The sequence below is a fragment of the Scyliorhinus canicula genome, chromosome 7, assembly GCF_902713615.1.
Source record: "Scyliorhinus canicula chromosome 7, sScyCan1.1, whole genome shotgun sequence".
Classification (NCBI taxonomy): domain Eukaryota; kingdom Metazoa; phylum Chordata; class Chondrichthyes; order Carcharhiniformes; family Scyliorhinidae; genus Scyliorhinus; species Scyliorhinus canicula.
This window is the reverse complement of record NC_052152.1, coordinates 31,925,546-31,950,836: the sequence shown is the minus strand read 5'-3', so window position 1 is coordinate 31,950,836 and position 25,291 is coordinate 31,925,546. Positions and strand designations below refer to the sequence as shown.

The following is a 25,291-nucleotide window of genomic DNA, read 5'->3' as shown; positions in this document are numbered from 1 at the left end:
TTAGATGAGGAAGTGGAAGGGTGGGTTAGTAAGTTTGCCGTTGACACAAAGGTTGGGGGAGTTGTAGGTAGTGTTGAGGCCTGTTGCAAATTACAACAGGACATTGACAGGATGCGGAGATGGGCTGAGAAGTGGCAGATGGAGTTCAACCTAGATAAATGTGAAGTGATTCATTTTGGAAGGTCGAATTTGAATGCTGAATACAGGGTTAAAGGCAGGATTCTTGGAAGTGTGGAGGAACAGAGGGATTTTGGGGTCCACGTGCATAGATCCCTCAAAGTTGCCGTTGAGGTTGATAGGGTTGTTAAGAATGCGTATTGTGTGTTGGCTTTCATTTACAGGGGGATTGAATTGAAGAGCCACAAGGTTGTGCTGCAGCTATATAAATCCCTGGTTAGACCACACTTGGAATATTGTGTCCAGTTCTGGTCGCCTTATTGTAGGAAGGATGTGGATGCTTTGGAGAGGGTACAGAGGAGATTTACTAGGATGCTGCCTCGACTGGAGGGCATGTCTTATGAAGAAAGGTTGTGAAAGCTAAGGCTTTTCTCACTGGAGCATAGAAGGAAGAAAGGTGGCTTGATAGAGGCGTACAAGGTGATGTGAGGCATGGAGAGAGTGGATAGCCAGAGACTTTTCCCCAGTGCAGAAATGGCTGTCACGAGGGGACATAATTTCAAGGTGATTGGGGGAAGGTATAGGGGAGATGTCAGAGGTAGCTTCTTGACACAGAGAGTGGTGGGTGCGTGGAATGCACTGCCAGAGGAGGTGGTGGCATCAGAGTCATGAGGGACTTTTGAGCGACTCTTGGACAGACACATGGACAGCAGTAAATTTCTCATAGAATTTACAGTGCAGAAGGAGGCCATTCGGCCCATCGAGTCTGCACCGGCTCTTGGAAAGAGCACCCTACCCAAAGTCAACACCGCCACCCTATCCCCATAACCCAGTAACCTCACCCAACACTAAGGGCAATTATGGACACTAAGGGCAATTTATCCAGGGCCAATCCACCTAACCTGCACATCTTTGGACTGTGGGAGGAAACCAGGGCACCCAGAGGAAACCCCGCACACACGGGGAGGATGTGCAGACTCCGCACAGACAGTGACCCAAGCCGGAATCGAACCTGGGACCCTGGAGCTGTGAAGCGGTTGTGCTATCCACAATGCTACCGTGCTGCCCCTATTGAAGGAGTGTAGGTTAGGTTGATCTTAGATTAGGATAAATGGTCGGCACAACATTGTGGGCCAAAGGGCCTGTACTGTGCTGTACTGTTCCATGTTCTATGAATAAGGCGGGTGGGGGGGAGGGGGTGCCTAGATAGGGTGCTCTTTCAAGGTGTAGGCTTGATGTAGACTCCTTCTGCAACATATGTGTTCTATGGTTCTATGACCATCCAGATTAGAGCAGTGAACATCCTCAGGTAAATTTGAAGAGCAACATTAATAAACAATAAGAGTATATTAGATTGGAAACCTTAGGCCAGGGACAGTTAGTTAGGTCCACCGAAAAGCAGAAAATTCAGCTCCTGTTGTCTGTTCCTGCAAACCATGCTTTTATGAACTTTACATTCTGTATTGACTGTGGTATGTAATTTTTACACCCAACACATCACTTCTTGGTCTTTTGGCTAAGATCAAGCGTTGGATCAAGCTCAAGAGCAGGTGCAATGCCTGTTCTTGTCAGCTTGAATCTTGCCTGTGTCTCTTGTTTGTATTATGAATTGGATTCAATTTGAATTTGAGTTGGTATTTGGAGCAAGCGAGGAGATGGATTTGTAACTTTGAGAGGAATGACGTTCTTTTAAAAATTTCTCCCAATATAGACAGGGTCAAAATAGAAAACATTCTAAAAGTTACTACTTGTGATAATAGTAGGTGCATTCATATAATCAGTGTGTACCAATTTAAGGCAGATGTTAACATGTTTTATTTTTAAATGGGTCGATGCCTCCAGTTAAAATTTTGGAGAGGAGAATTTGTTGAACATTTCTGGCCTTGTACTTTAAACCTCGATAAACAGAATACTTGAGGAAGAAAAATTGAGATTATTTCTCTGATTTAACCGTCATTAGAATATAATTCTGAAATGTAGCTTTCGTAGCATTAGCTTTAGCAGAGACATGGGTAAGTTAATTCATTCTTTTCAAAGCAGAGTTAAAACAACATATCCTCAAACCAATGGATTGTCAGCAATCCCTCAAATTGAAAGTTATAGCCCAAGTATTCAAAGAAGAAGAGCCTTATATATAACATACAATATAAATATGAGACGTATGAGGAGAGATTGAATCGGCTAGGATTCGCTGGAGCTCAGAAGAATGAGGGGGGATCTCATTGAAACCTATAAAACCCAACATCCCACCACCCACTCCCCATCTCCATAAATTTGCCTGCTGCAAATTGTATTTTTGCATATTGTACACTATTCTCCTGCAATAAAGGCGATATGAGTACCGGGTATTAAAGCATGAGCTGTGGCAGGCGAAAGGCCTGTTGCATTTTCTATCTAATTCCTTGTTTTCAGGTGACATTGAATCTCTACCAAAGGCCATTCTGGAAGAGTCAGCTTTTTGGAAGCTGGTGATTTAATTTTGTTAGTTTAGCATAACCACTTAGCATGCTTATGGTCTCTGTGTGAATTTGGCAACCTAGTACCAATCTGTACCAGATTCCAATATTAAGAGAACACACACAGAGTGAGCTTGAAATTGCCGAAAGTAATATTTGTAGAATGTCAACAGCTAACTGATATAGATGTGAGGGCATGATTCACCGGTCAGGCTGCATCCTAAAAGCAACATGCAATGCGGTCGGCAAATGCCAGGAGACCCCGTTCCGGGATCTACCCGCTAGCCACACCTCGCGAGATCTAACGTGACGTGGAAGGAATCATGTCTTAGCAAATCTGCATATTAGAGTGAGACAGCTAGTTCCCTGAGGTAGCCAAGGCATTGGGACCTAGCTCCTTCGTCTTGGAGACTATGGGCACGTGGTGTTCAGTACTGATCTCCACAAACGGGGACCTGATGGAATGGCAGTTGTGGGAGTCATCCAGGGGATTGGAGGCCCCCAGGTGTTTGCCCTCTGGGCAGGGCGGGTGGCACTCTGGCAGTGCCACCTGGGTACCAGCCTAGCACTTCAAGGGTGTCTAGGTGGCACTGCCTGCTGGCAGGGGCACTGCCAGGTTGCCAGGCTAGCAGTGCCAAACTGGCATTTTTGTGTGGTGGTGATTGGGCCCGGGGATGTCCTATGCAGGTGGGCTGTGGGGGGTTGGCCGAGGAACCCCTTTTAGGTGAATTGGGGCGTTGGGGAGGTTCGGGGTCGAGATATCATGATGCCATTTAAAAATAGCATCCATCTCTCCCTGAACTGAGGTGTTTCAATGAGAGGGGCGCTTCAGTGCAGGAAATAGGACTAAGTGTGGCCTTGGCTGCGCATTCCCCTCTAACGCCCCATATCTAACTGGAATCATGTTAGATAGCGCTGTGTTTTTCGGTGCTGCGAGCACTGGGGAGCATGCAGCTAAACGTGCACGTTATGGGACATGATTCCCATTTGGTTCAATCGCAGAAAAACGCTATCAATTTGGCTGGATTCAAATCCAGGTTCCAGAGGTCATAGAGTTTTATAACCAATTCTGGAAAATCTCTACCATGGAGATATTGGTTGATAATTATGTTCATATCAATGTAGTCATTTATAAATGTAGTTACCTTACTCAGCTGTTTATAAAGGTATTAAGACATCCATTAAAACATAAATTGGTATGTTGCTCAAGTTCAATAAGTGGCAGCCCATTAATATCACCAACAGTAAATTCTACACTTGTCCATATAGTCACTACAGTGCAGAAGAAGGCCATTTGGCCCATTGAGTCTGCACCAACCCTCTCAAAGAACACCCTACCCAGGCTCACTCCCTGCAACCCTGCGCATTGGTCATGACCAATCCACCTAACCTGCACATTATTAAACTTTTGCTGAGGTACAACATTATTCCAAATCTATTCTCAACACAAAGGAAGTTGTTTTATGGTCATGTCCTATGTTTCACTGGTATTACAACTGCATGATGACTAGTGACATGTAGTCAAGAGACTTGCATCTGGAATTTTTTTTAAAAATCAAGCCCTTTTCTGGATCATTCAAAGTTACCAAATGGTAATACGTAACTTTACAAGCCTAGATTAATTTACATTATGGGGTTCTTATTTGTTTTTACATAAGAGGCTACTTTTAAGAGCATGAAATATTGTGTCGAATCAACTGGCACTTGTGTCCCTGCAGCTCACATCCCGTGGAGTGCACGGAGCTGCTAATTAGCTGAAATGACACCGACCTGAATTATACAATATAGATAAAACATGAATGGGAATGATTGGAGCTTATGCATGGGATGACGATGGCCTGCAGCATTAATTTGATATGTACTATTTATTGATTGATCTGTTACATGTCATCTTTGGAAAACAATGTTCAGGACTAAATGATCAAATGCCTATCAATAGTAGTGTAAACATTAGGTATGAATTTGATCTGTTGCACCATTATCCACCTCCATTCATTGCGCATTGGGTTCTAGTCTGTCAGTGACATTCATTTCGAATTGAAATTCAGATCTCTGCCTCAGAACATTTCTCTCAAAGCAAACAACTTGGTCTGAATTTTTCAAGTCTGCACAGGCTGTCAGTGAGCATCTTCTCAGGTGCATGATCTGTATTTATCCAACAAGGCCCTGCAGCCCCTCCTGTGGGTTCCTGCTCTCCTATCTATGAGTTTGGGACAGCAGGCCCAAAGTCCTTTATTAAATATGCAGATCGGGCTCCAATGAAGTCATAAGCTGTCATTATAACCCGGGGACTGCTTGCGGAAGTCATTGTGGCTTTTCCATCTGACCAATCAAGCAGGAAAAAGAGCCGGGTCAAAAGATGACTAAACAAGGCAAGTATTTTGTCTTTTTAAAATCTTCCTTTGTGGGGCCAGGAGGAGCAGGAATCCTCCTGCGATTCCTACAAGGAAAGATAAATCGGCCATCCTAGCTCCAGGCGTTTCTCCCAACCAGGGACTTTTGTGTCAATGGCCATTTGTTCAGTCCTTTGTGGTGGTGTCTCACCTTCTAACATTTTTCTTCCTCCTGATGTTTGGGTGGGAGTGAAGAATGAGGGCCTGGAGTTAAAATTTCCTGCACCTCATTCTATGCAGGTTTGCACAGTTTCACCATCCACCCCCACCCTCCACCATTGTTAACCACCCCTGCAAGTCTTAAGTTTAAATTGGGGCTTTAGTCTTGGCCTATAAAGTACTGTCTACCAAAGTATATCAAGACTTAAGACTCCTCATCAAAGCGAGCCTGTTGTAACCTCCTATTGATCAAATAATGCCATTCTTCTATTTTGTGGAGGCCACAACCTGTATTTTAATGCTTTGTGTGTCTTGCAGTTTTGCTGTTAACTATCATTATCGTTCCCTTACACCCTTCTGCCTACACAGCAGCGTAACGTTATGTATTACTGATTCCATTTTCACTTAGAATCGTAGTTAACACACACTACTATATAAAATGACAGCTGCTGCGCAGGGCGTTAAAGAATGTAATTCATCTCAGCTTCTGCTGATATTCAGAAACAGTTAGTCCTGTAGTCTTAGCAATTAATTTGCTCCATCACATCTCTGTTGAATTGTAGCCAGGAAAATCCCAACAACCAACACACTTTCTATACATATGTGGAATTGTGTCTGAATATGTTGGTTCTGTTAAAAAAACAATGCAAACAAATAAATATTGTCTGGTTTCAGACATCTGCATATCTCTTTCTGATAAACTAGAGAGATGGAAAGTTCTTTGAGCAGATGTTCCAATTTGTAATGACGGTGGTGTTTAACGTGTGTCTTAGTTTGATTCGATAAAACCTGTGAAAAGTGCAGCCTGAATAAAAGAGTGACAAGGTGTCAGAATTTAATGAGAAAATTGCAGATTAATGGGGCAACACGTCAGAGACTTCAATATGGGTTGCTTTAATTGAAGCCTATCTAAGAAGTAGAAATACCTTGGTGTACCACTGGCGATCAGTTTTGATGTTCACAGCGCTTATCCCAGTCTCTGAATTTGACATTCACAGTATGCACTCCAGTGATGCCCTTATTTCAATCACAGTCATAACCTTTGAAGTTGTTCAGCTAGTTGTACTTGCCCCGACGGGTAAGAAACTTCAGAGGGGGGAATGAATTAGTCGTGAGCAGTTATGCCAAATGGATGACAGTGAATCAGCAGGTCATTTTGCGTTCTGTCCAATATTCTTTTCCAGTGGATTCACTATTACCCATTTTATGGTGTCATGTAGATAAATCCTATATTCCCACCCCAATTATTCAAGACCCATGTGGATTGTTCAGTGCAAAACGGAGGGAGTGCTGCATTGTCGGGGATTGTCTTTCAGACGTTACATCAAGGCTCTGTCTGCCAGCTCAAATGGAAGTCAAAGACTTGATGGCACTATTCGAAGAGTGAGTTTTTTTGCTGTCCTGTCCATCACAGAACACACATCTAACATTTGATGAAAATAGAATTACTGTAAATTCATTCATTTGCTGCACATGGGATCTTGCTGCCTTTGACTATATAACAACAAAATTTCCAAAGTAATGGAAAAGCACTGTGGGACTTACTGAGGATAAAATAAACATATAAATGCAATTCTTTCTTAGGTAGAATGGCAATACTGTTCCTATTGACAGGGAAGGGATTCTGCTGAATTGTTACATACTCATAAACATTGTAAAGAGATATATCTGTTTTAAAACTGATAGACTCAGTCGACTGGATATTTCTCTCAGTCTGTTAATCACCACATTCATAACAAATTATTTGTGTATTTACCGGGACTCACCTGTAACGTTTAACCTCAGACAAAGAAAACAAATTAAACATAGCAATCATGTACGATACTCTTAATTTGAGGCAGGCATGCAGTTCCACAGTTGATGTTCAAGAAAAATCTTGGTGCGTACCACTACAAGAATATATATATAGAATCAAAGAATCGCTACAGTGCAGAAGGTGGCCATTCGGCCCGCCGAGTCTGCACTGACCCTCCGAAAGAGCACCCTACCTAGGCCCACACCTCTCTCCATCCTCATAGCCCCAGCTAACCTTTGGACACTAAGGGGCAATTTAGCATGACCGATCCACCTAAACTGCACACCTATGTGACTGTGGGAGGAAACCCATGTAGACACTGGGAGAACATGAAAATTCTACACAGTGACACAGGGTCGGAATCAAACCCGACTCCTTAGTGCTAATCACTATGCCTCCGTGGTGTCCCAAATGCTTTGATAGTGCCTTCAATGCAATAAATCATCGCAAAAGTGTTTTACAGGAGCATTATTGATGTGACCATCAATTCACACGAGACAATGAGTAGAAGTGAACAATGGTTTTAATCAGCTAGATCTGTGCCTGCCTGCGACTGCTCTGTACTGAGTGCCACCTACAGGCTGCAGATCTATATACCTCCCCTGAGGGGGCGGAGCCCACAAGGGCATCAACATAATACAATACAATGTAATGCAATACAATGGTGAATGGTAGCAGTAATACATTCACCACAATTATCAAAAGCATTTTGACACCAACTCACAAAAGGAAGCATTATGTTAGATGACCAAAAGCTTGCTCAGAGGCAAGTTTTAAGAAAGATCTTAAAGAGGAGAATAAGATCGAGAGGTGGGGAGGTTTAGGGATTGAATTCCAGACCTTCGTGCCTCAGCAATTGTAGGCACAGCCACCAATTGTACTCAATTATCATGTGCTTTACCAGTTCATTTTAAACATTGTAACGTCCTAGCCTGTACTGTAAAGTGCAATACCAAAGGCAAACACTGGAGTCTATTTATCTATCTTTTGATGGTATTCGATATACAGAGTGTTACAAAATGTTTTTTTTGGAAGTCGTTTACACTGGATTTGGGATTTTTGTTAGACATTGCATCAGTACTTTTGTATGGGAACAAATTGGAAATAAGTTGGGAAATTTGTACTCTGATCAGATGTGCATTTATTCGAAACTGAATGTCTTGAATAACTTGCATGGATGACTATAACTCTGAAGAAGGTTTGGTGAAGAAATATGAGACTATTTGTTTATTAACTGTTGTTTGTTTTCACAGTTAACCTCCTGGATTCTAAAGCAGTTCAAGGGGAGCTGGGTTGGATATCCTACCCAATACATGGGGTAAGTGCAGAACTACAACCTACAAAATACTTAAATCTGGCTCATGATTTAGATACCATACAAAAACCCCTGTTCTTGATCTCACTGAAGTGTGGGTTCAAGGCTAAGGCAGAAAAAGGGCACCAAAATGATATTGTTTAAAATTGGTTGCTTAAGGCAAGGTTTCACAATGCCAAGAGTTCTCCTTGAAAAACATCTATGCTCAAAATATCAGCAGCGTGACACATTACTGCTTTGTTTCTACACTTTCACTCAAACTTTGGATTAGTTACTCCTTTTCTTTGTAAATGCCAGTTAAAGTAATTCATTTGGCTCAATCCCAAACTAAAATTGCATAAATGTCACCGTCACCTTACATTAAACTACAAATGTTCTGGTTGATCTCAAATGAACAAAATCTGTAGGATAATAAAGCTGAAGTTCAGGGGAATCATTTTAACCATGGATGACATCGAACTAGTCAACTGATACACTTGACACCAACGGTGGGGAGAACAGGGTGGAGTGTATCATATGCAAACAATCTGATTGCCCATTTTATACCATTTCCCGTGGGTATAACCTCCCTAGCTCCCATCCCTTTGACTACCCTAATGTCAAGAAAATATAAAGGACAATGTTCTGAATTTACATCTCTGGCAGGGAGCCCCACCTGCTGGAAGGACACAACATAAATTAAAGTGGGCATTGCTTACCACTGACAGTGCAAAGTCCTAAAATTATCCCTGTAATGTGAGATAATATTGAGCCCCATCAGGCCTGAAACTTCAATCTTGCCGCTATACAATTTTCCGATCTCACACATAGCAATGGGTGCCACAATGACCCTCAGAGTTAAGTTGGGGAAGGGACAGATCATCAGTGAATCCCGCTGCTGGTCAGTACCCTGTCACTCCTCTGGAAAGTGTACTTGTATAGTGTGATGTCAGAAGCAGACATTGCTTGTCATGATCAGATATCCCACATGTGCACAGTACATGATTGCATGTGAGGAATGACTAAAATGGACAAAGGTAGCTTTGGTAGCTTTGTACCCAGAATGAGTCTTCAGAAGTGGAGAGCTGAAAAATAGCAGGACATTTAGTTTTAAACAAATCTGGCCTTTGTGCAGTAAATATTGAGAATCCGACATGGACACAGATGTGTAGAGTGGATAGAAGGACAAAATCTGCTGTGGTTAAACAGAAACAAGCCATGCTTCGGCGGGAAGCTGATTAAATCTTTTACTAAGTGTTTCAAATGAACCTATTTATACTACTACTCATTTAGAGACAATTCTGTCTGGATATCCACCATCTGTTCCTTGCGTTTAGTCCTGATTTAGTTCACATGGTACCATTTGTCTCTCACATACACGCAGTTCACATGCAGATAGCTGGCATGATCCGTGCATCATCTGTAACAGCCTGCCGTTAATCTCTCTGTTTTACAGGCTCTGACAAACATGCCAAGAAGAGTATGTTCTTTCAGGTGTGATTTGCATCAAATAATATAATGCAAATTATGTTATTCTTTTGTAAATAGCTGTAATATCAACATAGTTGGTTATTAAGAGATGTAATAGTGGCTAAAGGCTGCACAACTATTTCCAGAAACTTGACATGCAGGCGACAGATCCCAGCCCATTGTCTAACCACATTCTGTTTCATCACCGCAGCAAGCCCAAAACGGAACACACAAATCATTTTCAATTAGTAATAACGGTATTGTGAATTGTTCAGCAATTCACAGTATCGGCCAATTCTGAAACTACTGTGTAATTCCTGACCATTTTCCACACTTTTGATTTCTAAGGGGCTGGATTCTCCGCCGGCATGATCCTCTGTTTCGCCGGCAGCGCACTCATGCCCACGGATTTTCCGACGGCGTGGGGGTGCACACAATGGGCTGGCTCGACTAAGGAGCCTGCTGTGGGCGAGGGCGCGCCAGGCCATAAAAAGGGTGCAGCTGGTCAGAGAATCCCACCCACCACCTTTGAGTTTAAAACATTACCAACCTGGTCGTAGCCGCCAAGGTTTGTTCAGAAACCTCATGAAGGATTGAAGATTAAAAAATGGGCCTGATGGGCTGAAAAGGTCTTGGTGAACTTCATCCTAAGGTCTTCAACGAGGCGGCCAATAACGTAGTGGAGGCATTGGTGTTAATTTTCCAAAATTCGCCACATTCCATGTTCCAATCCCAGTTGATGTTATAACTGGACGGGAAGATCCCACAATGGAACTTTGGCTCAAAAGACCGTAACTTTTACTTTTTAAAGTGGAGAAACAGAGTCACAGCACCGTTAATTAATTTTAACAAGAAACAATATTTATTAAACATGAAATGTTGAAAGATAATGTAATACTCCTTTACTCCCACTGAGCTGAACAAATACATAGAGGTTTAAAGATTAATATGGAATACAAAGTATATCTTAATCTACAATGGTCTCATTAAATCAAAAAGTCCCATTTAAGTGCACAAGATGACTATGATCAAATTCACGCTCTGAATCCTAGTTCGTGCCTCTGATTTTCTCCTCAGTATCCCCCAGATGATGATCACATGAAAGTTTCCAAACTCCATTACTAAAACACGTTTTAAAATCTTCTCTCAAAATAATGCTTTCCCTTGACAGTTTGCATGCCGATATCCAGTCCAGGTTCTGCATATTATACTTTCACACAAAGTCCCATTCCATTTTTAACAAAAACTCTAGTCCAGGATTTCACACCAACTCCTTTAGGATTGTGTTGTCTTGGCTGCTGTGCAAAATGCTGACAATTGCTTCAACATTTAATTTCTTAGGTGGTACTAAAATGACATCAGACATTTTGCCAATGTCTGCTGTCCCACTTCAAATCTAGTTACTGCAATTGTCTCTTTAACTCAGAACACCTTGGGCGGGATTCTCTAATCCCACGGCAGAGTGTCCACACCATCGTATATGCCGTCATGTTTTACGACGGCGTGAACGGACCGACCCGACGACTAATTCTGGCCCGAAAAAGGGGCCAGCATGACTCTGGAGCGGTTCATGCCGCGCCAGCTGCTGATCCCGGTGCGAAGTGGGCGCTGGGGGATCCGCACATGCGCAGTGGCACCAGCACCAAAGTGCCCATGCGCAGTTGGACCGGCGCCAACACACGCATGCGCAGTGGCTTCCTTCAATGCTCTGTTCCAGACGCAACATGGCGCAGGACTACAGGGGCCGGTGCGGAGGAAAGGAGTCCCCCAGCCAGAGAGTCCAGCCCATCGATCGGTGGGCCCCCATTGCAGGCCAGACCACATCGGAGGCCCCCCCTCACCCCTCCCCACCCCCCCACCCCCACATGCCTCCCCCCCCCCGACTCTTCCACGCTGAGGTCCCGCCAGTTGAGAGCAGATGTGGACGCCGGCGGCAAGACTTGGCGTTTTTACGATGGCCGCTCGGCCCATCCCAGGCCGAGAAATGGCAGGCTGGCCGCGTAGAGCGGCCCCCAACCGGCGCCGCACCAACCAAGCCAGCGCCAAAGGAGCCGATTCTCTGCTCTGCCGGCATCGCGGCGGTTTGGCACGATTCGCACCAGTCGCAGGAATTCTCCGGCCCGGCCTGGGCTGAGAGAATCCCGCCCCTTGCTTATTGTCCCTTGAATTCTTCTGAACAAAACCTTGGTCTCTGTACACTTAACTCCAGACTTCTTAGGCACGCTTCCTGTCCCAATTCCCTGGTTTTCTGGACTGTAACTTGTACTTTAGGAAGTCTGCCTCTTTGCAGCCCCCGTCCTGTTCAATCTTTCTTCTGGCACGGTCGAGAGATGTTCATTCCTTGAGAATCTGGCTGGAATTTGCCGGCCATTTGTTGGCAGGCGGATTCTCTGGTCCTGCCATCCCCACCCATGGGTTTCCCGGCCGTGTGGGGTGGCTTCAATGGGAATTCCTATTGGAATTAGTGGATGCAGAGAATCTTTCTGTCGGTGAATGGTGCGCTGCAGCTATCTCCCCCGCTGCTGAGAAACATGTGGCTGGGAGGCCAGAGGATCCTGCTGCCTGTCTTCAACTGCTCTCTCTCAAATTGCAAAAGTAATACGTAAAAGTTATTTACCTTACCATCTCCAGTTGTTAAGCAATGGCCACATGCTTATCCCTTTAGTTTATTTTTCACAATGTAGCCCTCTCTAAGTGCAATAGAAACTCAATTGGAATGTAGCCAACCCCCATACATACAAACACCTTTGTCGAGCTTGAATCTAACTTGAATTTATCCTGATCCCTTAAAACTACCTTTGTTTTCCCAACATCTGGAATGGTTCCAGACTGGAAAGTAGCAAACATAACTCCTCTATTCCAGAAAGATGGAGGAAAGCAGGAAACTATAGGCCTGCTACTTTGATGTCTGTCATGGGGAAGGTATTAGTATTGATCATCAAGGAGGTTATATCTGGGCACTTCGAAAAACGCAAGGTAATTGGAAAGATTCAGCATAATTTTGTGAAAGGAAAATCATGTTGAACCAATTCTTTAGGGTTCTTTGAAGGAGCGACAGGTGTTGTGGATGAAAGGAAACCTGTAGATATATAGGGCGGGATTCTGCTTTTGTGGGACTAAGTCCCCACGCCAGCGGGAAAACCGGCATGAACCACTCCGGCGTCAACAGCCCCTGAAAGTGCAGAATTCTCTGCATTTCCGGGGACTAGGTGGGGCGCCGAAGGGACTGCTCGATTTTGCGCATGCGCTGAAGGGCCTGCATGGTTCCGCGCATGCGCAGACCACCCAGCGTATTCTGGCGCATGCGCAGGTGGTTGTCTTTGCCGCGCCAGCCATGGCGGAACCCTACAGAGGCCGGTACAGAAGGAAGGAGTGGCCCCATGGCACAAGCCCTCCCGCAGATCGGTGGGCCCCGATCGCGGGCCAGGCCACCGTGGGCCCCCCCCCCCCCGGGGACGGATCCCTCCGTGCCCCCCACGAAGACCGCCCCACCTGACTTACCTGCCAGGTCCTGCCGTGTGGGACCATGTCGAACCCACACCTGCAGGACTGGCCAAAAACGGACGGCCACTTGGCCCATCGGGACACGGAGAATTGCTGTGGGGGGTGGCGCTGCCAACGGCCCCGACCGGCAGGGTGTGAGCCCCACCCCTGCCAGATACCCGGCGCCGGAGAATACAGCAGCCGGTGTCGGGGCAGCGAGGGGGATTCTCCGATCTGGTGGAGGGTCGGAGAATCCTGTTGATAGTGCTTGAATTTCCATCTGCCACATCAACGGTTATTATACAAAGTAGGAGTTCAGGGTGTAGTGGGTGATGTATTAGCATTGATAGCAGATTGGCTGACTGACAGAAAACAGAGTATGCATAAATAGGTATTGTTCTGATTGGCAGAATGTGATGAGTCGATTCCTGCAGGGATCAGTGCTGGGGATTTATAGCAATGACCTAGATGAGGGGAGTGAAGACATGGTTGCTAAATTAGCAGATGACACAAAGATAGGAAGGAAAGTATGCTGTGAAGAAGACATAAGGAGGTTGCAAACAGATATAGATAGGTTGAGTGGGTGGGCAAAATGTTGGCAGATGGAGTACAATGTGGGAAAATGTGAAGTTTTTCCATCTGGCAGAATAAAAAACAGAGCATTACTTAAATGGAGAATAACTTCAAAATTGTGAAGTCCAGTGGGATCTAGATGTTCTAGTATATGAGCCGCAAAAAGTTAGTATGGAGGTACAGTGGAGAATTAAAAATGCTGATAGAACGCTATCCTTTATGCAAGAGAAATTGAACATAAAAGTACGGAAGTTATGCTTCATTTATACAGTAAGAAGTCTTACAACACCAGGTCAGGGGCTGGTTTAGCTCACTGGGCTAAATCACTGGCTTTTAAAGCAGACCAAGGCAGGCCAGCAGCACGGTTCGATTCCCGTACCAGCCTCCCCGGACAGGCGCTGGAATGTGGTGACTAGGGACTTTTCACAGTAACTTCATTGAAGCCTACTCGTGACAATAAGCGATTTTTTTTTTTAAAGTCCAACAGGTTTGATTCAAACATGAGCTTTCGGATTCAGCATCTGTAGGTGTCTGTTCCGCTCCTCCTCGTCTGAGCAGATCCTGTGTATACGGAGGGCTTCTCCATAGGGGATGGCTTCTTTAATGTGTTTCGGGTGAAAGCTAGAGAAGTGGAGCATCGTGAGGTTGTCTGTGGGCTTGCGGTAAAGCGAAGTGCTAAGGTGACCGTCCTTGTTGGAGATGAGTGTGTCCAAGAATGCAACAGAATTTGGCGAATAGTCCATGGTGAGTCTGATGGTGGGATGGAATTTATTGATCTCATCGTGTAGTCGTTTCAGTGATTCTTCGCTGTGGGTCCAAAGGAAAAAAATGTCATCAATGTATCTGGTGTATAACATCGGTTGCAGGTCCTGTGTGGTGAGGAAGTCTTGTTCAAACTTGTGCATGAAGATGTTGGCATATTGAGGTGCATATTTGGTCCCCATGGCTGTTCCATGAATCTGGGTGAAGACTTTGTTGTCAAAGGTGAAGGCGTTGGGATCTAGAATGAAGCGGATGAGTTGCAGAATTGCGTCTGGAGATTGGTAGTTGTCGGTGTTGAGGACTGAGGCTGTTGCAGCAATGCCGTCGTCATGGGGGATGCTGGTGTAGAGTGCCGAGACATCCATCGTAACGAGGAATGTTCCTGGTTCAACTGGTCCATGGGTGCTGAGTTTCTGTAGGAAGTCCGTCGTGTCGCGACAGAAGCTGGGCATACCTTGTACAATGGGTTTCAAGATGCGCTCGATGTGGCCAGAGAGGTTCTCACACAGGGTCCCATTGCCTGAAACGATAGGACGGCATGGTGTGTTGGCCTTGTGTATTTTCGGGAGGCAGTAGAGATCTCCAATGCAGGGATTACGTGGGATGAGAGCACGTAGGGTGCTCTGAAGGTCTGGATCCAAGGTCCTGATCAGTCTGTTGAGTTGGCGGATGTGTTCCTTGGTTGGGCCTGCGGGTAACTGTCTGTAGTGTTCCTGGTTGTTGAGTTGTCGGTATACTTCTTTGCAGTAGTCCGTTCTGTTCAGTATGACGGTGGCCCCTCCTTTGTCTGCTGGTTTGATGACGATGTTGCGGTTGGTTTTGAGAGCGTGGATGGCGTTGCGTTGTACTTGGGTGACGTTCAGGGCTGCCTTGTGAATGCGACTGATGAATCTGGCATTGACACGACTTCTGACGGCTTCAGCATACATGTCGAGTCTAGGGCAGCGTCCGAAAGCTCGTGTTTGAATCAAACCTGTTGGACTTTAACCTGGTGTTGTAAGACTTCTTACTGTGCTCACCCCAGTCCAACGCCGGCATCTCCACATCATTTATACAGGGCATTGGTGAGGCCACATAGAATCCCTACAATGCAGAAGGAGGCCATTCGGCCCATCAGGTCTGCGCCGACCCTTCAAGAGAGCTCTCCACCCATGTCCATTCCCCTGTCCACCCCACCTTTTCATTGTAAACTCGTAACCTAACCTGCTCACCCCTGGACACCAAGGGGCAATTTAGCCTGGCCAATCGACCTAACCCGCATATCTTTGGCATGTGGGAGGAAACTGGAACACCCGGAGGAAACCCACGCAAGCACGGGAGAATGTGCAAACTTTACACAGATAGTGATCAAAGGCCGAAATTGGACACGGGTCCCTGGTGCTGTGAGGCAGCAGTGCTAATCACTGTACCACCAATCCGCCTTTGATTTCATATGTAAGGAAGGATAGAAATGCATTGAAGGGAGTTCAGAGGAGCCTGACTAGATTTATACCTGGGGTAAACAGGTTGCCATATGAAGAATGGTTGAACAGTCTGGGTTTACTTCCACTGGAAATTAGAAGAGTAAGGTGTGATTTGATTGAAGTATGTAAGATCCTCAACAGCCTTGACGAGGTGGATGTGGATAAGATGTTTCCTCTTGTGGGTGAGTCCAGAACTGATTGGCACTGATTTAAAAATAACGGTCGACCTTTTAGGACAGGGAATCTTTTCCTTTCCTTTCCTTTCAAAGTGTTACTTTGGAACTCTTTGCCTCAGCAAGTGGCGGAGGCAAAGTCATTTAATATTTTTAAGGCGGAGGTAGATTGATTCTTGTTAGTGAAGGGAATCAAAGGTTATTAAGGAATGGATGAGATGGTGAAATTTGAAATACAGCAGATAAGCCATGATCTTATCAAATAACAGCGCAGGCTTGAGAGACCAAATGGCTAACTTCTGCTCCTAATACATTAGTTCATTTGTCCGTAAATCATAATAAAAGCACCTCTTACCTTCGTGCATATTCTTGTCTGAGCACGGTACTGCAAAACTGGTAATAGTGAATGGAGAGGCCCTATTACATCACTCTCAATTTTTATTTACATTAAAGTATGCAGCAATTGGTTGAGGCAAATTTCAACCTCCCCCCCCCCGCACCCCTGCCCCCCCCCCCCCCCCCCCCCCCCCCCCCCCCCAAATGAAATGGTTGTGCTCAGGTTAAGGTGGGTTATGATCAGGTGAAATGCCAAGGATCTAAAAATCTGAAAACTGGCCTTAACAGCCCCGTTTCAGATTTAACAGAAATGGGACAAGTGGTGTGGGATCAACTCACTACTAGGATTGCTATTTAAGTATTATGATGAGGCTAGCAGGCTAGGATTTAGCCTGCAGATTTACCCCTTGCCAGCTGGATTTTCACAGCTTCAGGAAACACAACAGTTGGAAGGAGGCAAGAACAGCCGTTTGGAGAAAGCCAGTCTCTTATAGCACCGCTTGTGACCTAGGAGGAGCGGGGGTGCGACCACGTTATCCCCCCAAAATTAGCTTCTACCCTTGAATTGGGCTCTCCCGAGTAGTTTCCCAGACTCCCTATAGTGTGACCTCACCCCAATCTAACCAGGTCCGGGAGTGGTGGGTGGGATTGAGCCATCACCCTCATCCTTTCAATGCCAGGGATCAATTTGGGCTGAAGAAACGGAGAGTCCATCCTTCCACTTGCTCGCCATAGCAGTTTGTATTGCAGTCCTCGCCACCTTGGCTGGGAGCTAAGTCTGTCAATCCAGCTGACTCATGGGCAAGGATCATGAGAATATAACCGAGTAGACAATGGAGTCAAAACTCCGCGGTGTGCGGTGAAGCGTGACCTTTTTGTTTTCCAGTCCAAAACGCACCGCTCCCACCTCCATCTCTCCACCCCGGCCTACACAACCTTTTCAAAACTGGAGCAAGTGTTCCTGATGACAATGTGTTCACTTATCTCAGTCTGTGTCTGTCTTCATGACCTGCAACTCAGTTCCCAAACAACCCTAGACCTCAGACTTACATACTTTAGTATTTCATTAGACTCTGTCGGAAGGAGATAATTGATGCAATAACAACTGCATTTTGATGGGAGCCTCGAGAGAAAATGGAAAGGTTTCTACTGTTCTTCAGTTTTACCTGAAGCTTGCGCATTGTTCACTTTAAATCTGTATTATCTCAGGCAAAAAAAGTCAAACAGTTTAACTTTCATCTACAAATATAACTCTTAGTAATTTAGAAACCTGGATCACCTCTCCAATCAGTATCTTTCCTCCAATGAAAATATGCTCGAAAGTCTCACCTAACATTTTAGATCGTTGAGGTCTTGGACCTCCATACCCCTCTTCTATAAACCCACTTTAAAGCATCAATGATCTGTTGAAGATAGCGTATTGAAAAATACAAAACATATTCCAGATGTATCCTCACTCGTAATCAATGCAAGGTTAGAGTAACCTTGATGGATTCTAGTATTTGATTAACTTTATTGATTGTAGCTTAGCACTGCCTGGAATCTTTCAGTAAATGATCAATAATTATACTTCGATGTTTTTTTCTTTATCTTCACTGAATGACACCTCTTTATGTTATTTGGTATTTCCTGTCCCAATAATCATTATCTTGCACTTATGCACATTAACACTGATTGGTTTTACTTATCTAAATCAGTAATTCTAATACAGTCAGGATGAATAGGTTATAGTTTCTAATATTCGCTTCATGAAGAACAGATATCAAACAGTAACAGAATTGTCAAGGAGGTAACCAAAAGATTAGTTGAAATGCTAGATTGTAAGGATGATCTGAGAAACAGAGGGAGCAAAGGAAGTGGAGGACTCTGGGGGAAGGACTTTGGAAGAAAGCATAGTTGAGGCGATTGAAAGCTGTTCCACAGTGGTGGAGTCAAGAAATTGGACCTGCGGAAAAGAAAATCAGACGAATGTAAGTCCGAGGCACAGGGCTGGATAAATATGCAAGCAGGTGCAAGGCCACGGTGAATTTTTAAGGCCTTGAATTTGATACATAAAGGCTGGCAAATGCAGTTATAATGGGAAAGTTAATGGTTCAGAGGCCAGCAAGGCAGGCCTCAGAGAAATAAAAGGTTGAGATGAAAAAAAATCTAAGATGGGCAACAAACTCTGGGAGTTAAAGTAAGATAAGTGCTGATGTAGAGACCGTTGAGGTGGAAGTAATAGATTAAAGTGATGGATAGGGTGTGGGATTGAGAGATCCAATTCAGGGTGAAATGGTGAATTGGAGATTTAAACTATATGGTTCAGTTTGAACAGCTGGAGAAGGGGATTTGATCAGGTGGATGGTCCCTTGCTGTTCATATCAATTATTTAAACTTAAATTATTGAAGAATAGTTAATGAAATACCCAATGATATAAAAATTGACCCTGTGGTTGATTGGGAGGAAGAAAGCTGTGGACCACAGGAAGATATTGATGGACTATTCAGGTGGGTAGAAACGTGGCAAATGGAACTTCATCTGCAGAAATATGAGGCAATGCCTTTGGAGAGAGGATACTTGAAAGGCAGTACCAAATACATGGTAAGTTACTGAGGAGTTTGAATGAACAGAGGGATATTGGATTGCATGTCCACAAATCCCTAAAGGCTGCAGGATAGGTAGATAACACGCTTGCAAAGTTACATGGGATACTTTCCTTTTAATCAAGGCACAGAACATAAGACGCAGGAAGTTATACTAGAAATATATAAAACACTAGTGAGGCCACAGCTAGATTAATGTGACAGTGCTGGCCACACCATTACAGGAAGGATGTGAATACATGTAATGACGTGGACAGGCTGGCGGAGTGGGTGGACACGTGGCAGGTGATATTTAATGCAAAGAAGTGTGAAGTCTTATATTTTGGTAGAAAAAAGGAGAGGCAATATAATCAAGAGCATACAATTCAAGATGGGTGCAGGGGCAGAGAGACCTTGAGGTATATGTGCACGGATCGTTGAAGGTCCAAGGATGAGGAACCTCAATGACAAGAATAGATTGGAGGAGCTGGATCTGTTTTCCTTCGCATAGTGAAGATTGTTAGGAAATTAGTTTGAAGTGTTCAGAATCATGAAGTGTGGATCGGGAGACACTGTTACTGTAGGTCAAGAGGACACCAATTCGAAGGTGATTGACCTAAGAACTAGATGCGACGTGAGAAAAATTGTTTTTACACAGCGGGTGCTCAGGATATGGAATGCACTGCCTGAGAGTAAGGTGGAGGCAGGTTCAATTGTCGCTTTTGAGGGAGGGATGAGCAGAGTTACTCTTGCAGAGCCATCTGTGCTCTTGCATAGATTCGCTGGGCCGAATGGCCTCCTTCTGTGCTGTAACCGTTTTATGATTTCTATGACAGCGGCTTTTGTTGTCACAAGACCACAGTCCCTGGAGTGAGGCCTAGTAATGAGTTGGAGATAAATTGCTGTCCTGTTGTGTGACCCATTGTGCACTGGTATTTGCAGCTATGATGTCAATAGCCTGAGGTTATACAGCCGCAAACTGGGCTGGCATGAATTCAGGCTGAAGTACCACTGCAGCACTCAGACTCTGATGGCTTCAGAATGGAAGCTGTGACATGGGGGAACAGAGGCTGCATCATGATCGGGTCCGAATGTGTGCATGAAAGTGGAGTTGGCCACCACTTCCATGTTGGAAAGGATGGGCTCCAAAGTCCACACAAAGCTATGAGCAAGCTTTATGCTGGACTCCCTCATGTGCTTTGACAGTGACCACAGGTTTCCTGGCAGACTTGCCAATGCTGCATGAATTTCTGTGTGCAAGCCCATTTTCTCTTTATCTTTTTTCAAATTTGAAGTAACCAATTCATTTTTCTTCCATCAAGGGGCAATTTAGCGTGGCCAATCCACCGAACCTGCACATCTTTGGGTTGTGGGGGCAAGACCCACATAGACAGGGGGAGAATGTGCAAACTCCACACGGACAGTGGCCGGGGGCTTGGATCGAAGCCGGGTCCTGGGCGCCATGAGGCAGCAGTGCTAACCACTGCCCCACCGTGCCGCCCAATACAAATCGTTTTTTTTTCCATATTCCTCATCCGGTATCCTCTGCACCAGAACACCTTCCTCCACAAAGCTGCACGACCTTTCCTTCCTGCCCGCACTGCAGCCCGTTCGTGTCTGCTGACTCATCAGGTGTAAGTCATACCTCCTAAGTCTCCTCAGAAGTGGGTACAGTGCCGAGCAGCTGGCTGGAGTTCTAAGATCCTGTGATGGTGTTTCATTACTATCAAATCTCTTCTTCCTCTTGCACTTTGCAGTTCTGCACCACTGCCTGGCCAGCTTACAGTTCCTGAGCATGTGAAGGGAGAAAGGCACAAAGGTAGGGTTGCAGTGTGGGGAGGTGGTAAAAACAAGAGGTTAATGTTTAAACCATCTGCAGCTTGCCAGATCTGAGAAGGGTGATTAGCTATGAGGATACTCATAGCCTTTGATCCTTTCAGCCCAAAACTGGCCACAGTACCAGCCATGGCTGCTCCAATGATGGCAAGCATGGTTTCCGCCATAGGGGCGAGCCGATACTGCCATGTTTGTCCCCTGCCAGTGACTGCTGCTGCCCACAGTTATGCGCCACCTTGTCCTGCAGGATAGAGGAAAATGTGTGAGTGAGTGTGGTGCTGTGTGTTTAGCTGATGTGCCTGCCACTTGAATAGCTCGCAGTGTGTACCTGCTGTGAGACATGGGTATGTACCTTGCAGCAGTGCATGAAGGTGAGATGAAGCGATTAATGTGGGATTGATAGGGATTGTTGTTAGGTGAGTGAGAAGTGTGTAGCATTGTGCTTAGCATGAGACTTGTGGTGCAGCTTGTAGGATGTAGCATTTAAAGATGTGTTTGTGCTGTTGGCCTCTCATGAGAGGTCATTCAGCAATGAGTCAAGGTCCTTGGGTGTAAATTGCTGACATTGTGCTGCAAGGCTATCTGTTCCCATTGCATTCTCAGAATTCGTTTGGAGATCCTCATGCCTTTCAATCGATTGAAGAGGTCCCCTGCCCTGTCCACCTAAATGTTGCATTGGAAAACCTTGGGAGTCTGCTCACTGCCATTCCTGTGTCTTCCCTGAGTCAAAATGACATCTGGAATAGCTGCCAGCATCTGCTGCAGCCCAAATTCATGTCCCCTTTAAGAGTTGGGGCTTTGCCTTTAAATAGTGCCACTAGCTTGGTAGGGCTGGTTAGCTTGGTAGAGCCGGTTAGCTTGGTAGGGCCGGTTAGCTTGGTAGGGCCGGCTAGCTTGGTAGGGCCGGCTAGCTTGGTAGGGATAGCTAGCTTGGTAGGGCCGGCTAGCTTGGTAGGGCCGGCTAGCTTGGTAGGGCCGGCTAACTTGGTAGGGCTGGTTAGTTTGGTAGGGCCGGTTAGCTTGGTAGGGCTGGTTAGTTTGGTAGATCTGGCTGGCTTGGTAGGGCTGGTTAGCTTGGTTGGGGTGGTTAACTTGGTAGGGCCGGCTAGCTTGGTAGGGCCGGTTAGCTTGGTAGATCTGGCTGGCTTGGTAGGGCTGGTTAGTTTGGTAGGGTGGTCAGCTTGGTAGGGGTGGTCAGCTTGGTAGGGCTGGTCAGCTTGGTAGGGCTGGTTAGCTTGGTAGGGCCGGTTAGCTTGGTAGATCTATCTGGCTTGGAAGGGCTGGTCAGCTTGGTAGGGCTGGTTAACTTGGTAGGGCTGGTCAGCTTGGTAGGGCCGGTTAGCTTGGTAGGGCTGGTTAGCTTGGTAGGGCTGGTTAGCTTGGTAGGGCCGGTTAGCTTGGTAGGGCTGGTTAGCTAGGTAGGGCTGGCTAGCTTGGTAGGGCTGGTTAGCTTGGTAGGGCCGGTTAGCTTGGTAGGGCTGGTTAGCTAGGTAGGGCTGGTTAGCTTGGTAAGGCCGGCTAGCTTGGTAGGGCTGGTTAGCTTGGTAGGGCTGGTTACCTTGGTAGGGCTGGTTAGCTTGGTAGGGATAGCTAGCTTGGTAGGGCTGGTTAGCTTGGTAGGGCTGGTTAGCTTGGTAAGGCCGGCTAGCTTGGTAGGGCTGGTCAGCTTGGTAGGGCTGGCTAGCTTGGTAGGGGTGGTCAGCTTGGTAGGGCTGGTTAGCTTGGTAGGGCTGGCTAGCTTGGTAGGGATAGCTAGCTTGGTAGGGCTGGCTAGCTTGGTAGGGCCGGCTAGCTTGGTAGGGCTGGCTAGCTTGATAGGGCTGGTTAGCTTGGTAGGGCTGGTTAGCTTGGTAGGGCCGGCTAGCTTTGTAGGGCCGGCTAGCTTGGTAGGGCTGGCGAGCTTGGTAGGGCTGGCGAGCTTGGTAGGGCCGGCTAGCTTTGTTGGGCCGGCTAGCTTTGTAGGGCCGGCTAGCTTGGAAGGGCTTGGTTACGACACAATGCAGAGACAGGCAGACTTGTTGTAGCAGAGTCCTTGCTTGAGAGAAACACATTTCTACCAATGTGAAAAATACCTCCGTTTAGCAAATGTTTTGGACTTAGCAACTGATTCCTTTGAAGTGTAACTTTCTTCTGCCAAAGGAAGCCTCTGAATGTACTTGAAAATAATAGGGGTTGGTTTAGCACAGTGCTAAATTGCTGGCTTTGAAAGCAGACCAAGGCAGGCCAACAGCACGGTTCAATTCCTGCACCAGCCTCCCCGAACTGGCGCCGGAATGTGGTGACTTTTCATAGTAACTTCATTTGAAGCCTACTTGTGACAATAAGCAATTTTCATTTTTGTTTTCATGAGCCATTTAAGAGGCAGACGAGTGTGAACAGTACCTCCTATAACGCGTTTTATCATCATAGATTATCATAGAATTTACAGTGCAGAAGGAGGCCATTCGGCCCATCGAGTCTGCACTGGCTCTTGGAAAGAGAACCCAACTTAAGCCCGCACCTCCACCCTATCCCCATAACCCAGTGACCCCACCCAACACTGAGGACAATTTTGGACACTAAGGACAATTTATCATGGCCAATGCACCTAACCTGCACAACTTTGGACTGTGGGAGGAAACTGGAGCACCCGGAGGAAACCCACATACACACAGGGAGGATGTGCAGACTCCGCAGACAGGGACTCAAGCCGGAATCGAACCTGGGACCCTGGAGCTATGAAGCAATTGTGCTATCCACAATGCTACCATGCTGCCCTGAAGAGAGAAATTTGTGAATTGGATTCCTGGACATTTTTTAAATTAATTGATGGGACGTGGACGTCACAGGCTGTGCCAGCATTTATTGCGCATCCCTAATTGCCCTTGAGGGGACATTTAAAGATCAACCATATTTCTGGAGTCACATGTAGGCCAGACAAAGATGACAGATTTCCTTAAATGACATTCGTGAACTAGATGTTTTTTTTAACAACCTTCAATGGTTTCATGGTTCCAGATTTTTATTGAATTCAAATTTTACCATCTGCAGTGGTAGGATTTGAACCTGGGACCCCCCTGCGCATTGTTCTGGGTCTGGGTCTCTGGTTAATTAGTCCAGTGACAATACCGCTACGCCACTACCGCCCCATTACTTACAAGCTTAGTCAGCACAGTGTGGGGCATAATGTAAATAGAAATAACAATGAAGTGTTTGGTAAAATTTTATACCACAGTACATACTTCTCCATAAACCTGCAGTGGGCAGGCTTAGGTGGGTGGCACAGCAGCACAGTGGTTAGCACTGTTGCTTCACCGCTCCATGGTCCCAGGTTTGATTCCCTGCTTGGGTCACTGTCCGTGCGGAGTCAGCACCTTCTCACCGCGGCTGCGTGGGTTTCCTCCGCATGCTCCGGTTTCCTCCCACAAGTCCCGAAAGACATGCTGTTAGGTGGATTGGTCATTCTAAATTCTCATTCTGTGTACCCAAACAGGCGTCGGAGTGTGGTGACTAGGGGCTTTTCACTTCATTACAGTGTTAAAGTAAACCTACTTGTGGTAATAAAGATTATTATTATGTAGGGATTTAGCTCAGTACTAAATAGGTAACCTGGAGTAATAACCTGCAGTGTACTTTGCAATGTCGTGTGTGTAGTTATTCAAGTGGAGACTTCAATAATAGACCTGTGCGGGTTGTTTCTAGGATTATTTGTAAATCTATTGTTTTCACATTTAGTTACTTACCTCTGATGTGTGCTTTGAAGCACAATTTAAAATTAGCTGTTGATATGACTGTAATCTTTTCCGACTGTAGGTCTAGACTGTAATTGCTGGGCCAAATAATTTGAAGTGACATGCCAGCGGGCACGCCCTATAGCAGATATTCAATTGCTGATGGTAATTACTGTTATTATTGCGAACACTAAATACAAAGTCCATTATCCAGAAGTATTACGATATGTCTTATTTGAAATTAACGAGTTAGTTTAATAATGGACAAGGTTTGACAGACAAAAAAAAATTTGCATTTATATAGTACCTTTCATAAACTCAGGACAGCCCAAAACATTTTGCAGCCAATGATGTACTTTTGAAGTGTAATCACTGTTGTAATGCAGGAAAGTCAGCAATTAATTTGAGCGCAAGGTACCATTAACTGACCCGTGATAATGACCAGATAATCTGCTTTTGCCGACTGTAGGAGGTATGATCAGTACATTTTCTGGTGACTCAAAAAATGGTGGTGCGGTAAATAGCGAGGAGGAATGTATTAGATAACAGCAGGATATAGATGGGTTGGTCAGATAGGGGCTGGATTAGCTCACATGGGTTGGTTTAGCTCACTGGGCTAAATCACTGGCTTTTAAAGCAGACCAAGCAGGCCAGCAGCACGGTTCGATTCCCATACCAGCCTCCCCGGATAGGTGCCAGAATGTGA

The 25,291-nt window shown here is 45.5% G+C and overlaps 1 protein-coding gene across 2 annotated transcripts in view; it reads left to right on the top strand.

The window, feature by feature from the left end:
• The window catches only part of epha3 (eph receptor A3), a 299,166-nt gene that overhangs the window by 15,377 nt on the left and 258,498 nt on the right, over positions 1–25,291 (top strand). For both annotated transcript variants that reach the window (XM_038801693.1, XM_038801692.1), the window contains exon 2: positions 8,174–8,238. In XM_038801693.1, coding sequence (XP_038657621.1) covers positions 8,174–8,238 — 65 coding nt within the window. The remainder of the gene's footprint in view (positions 1–8,173; positions 8,239–25,291) is intronic.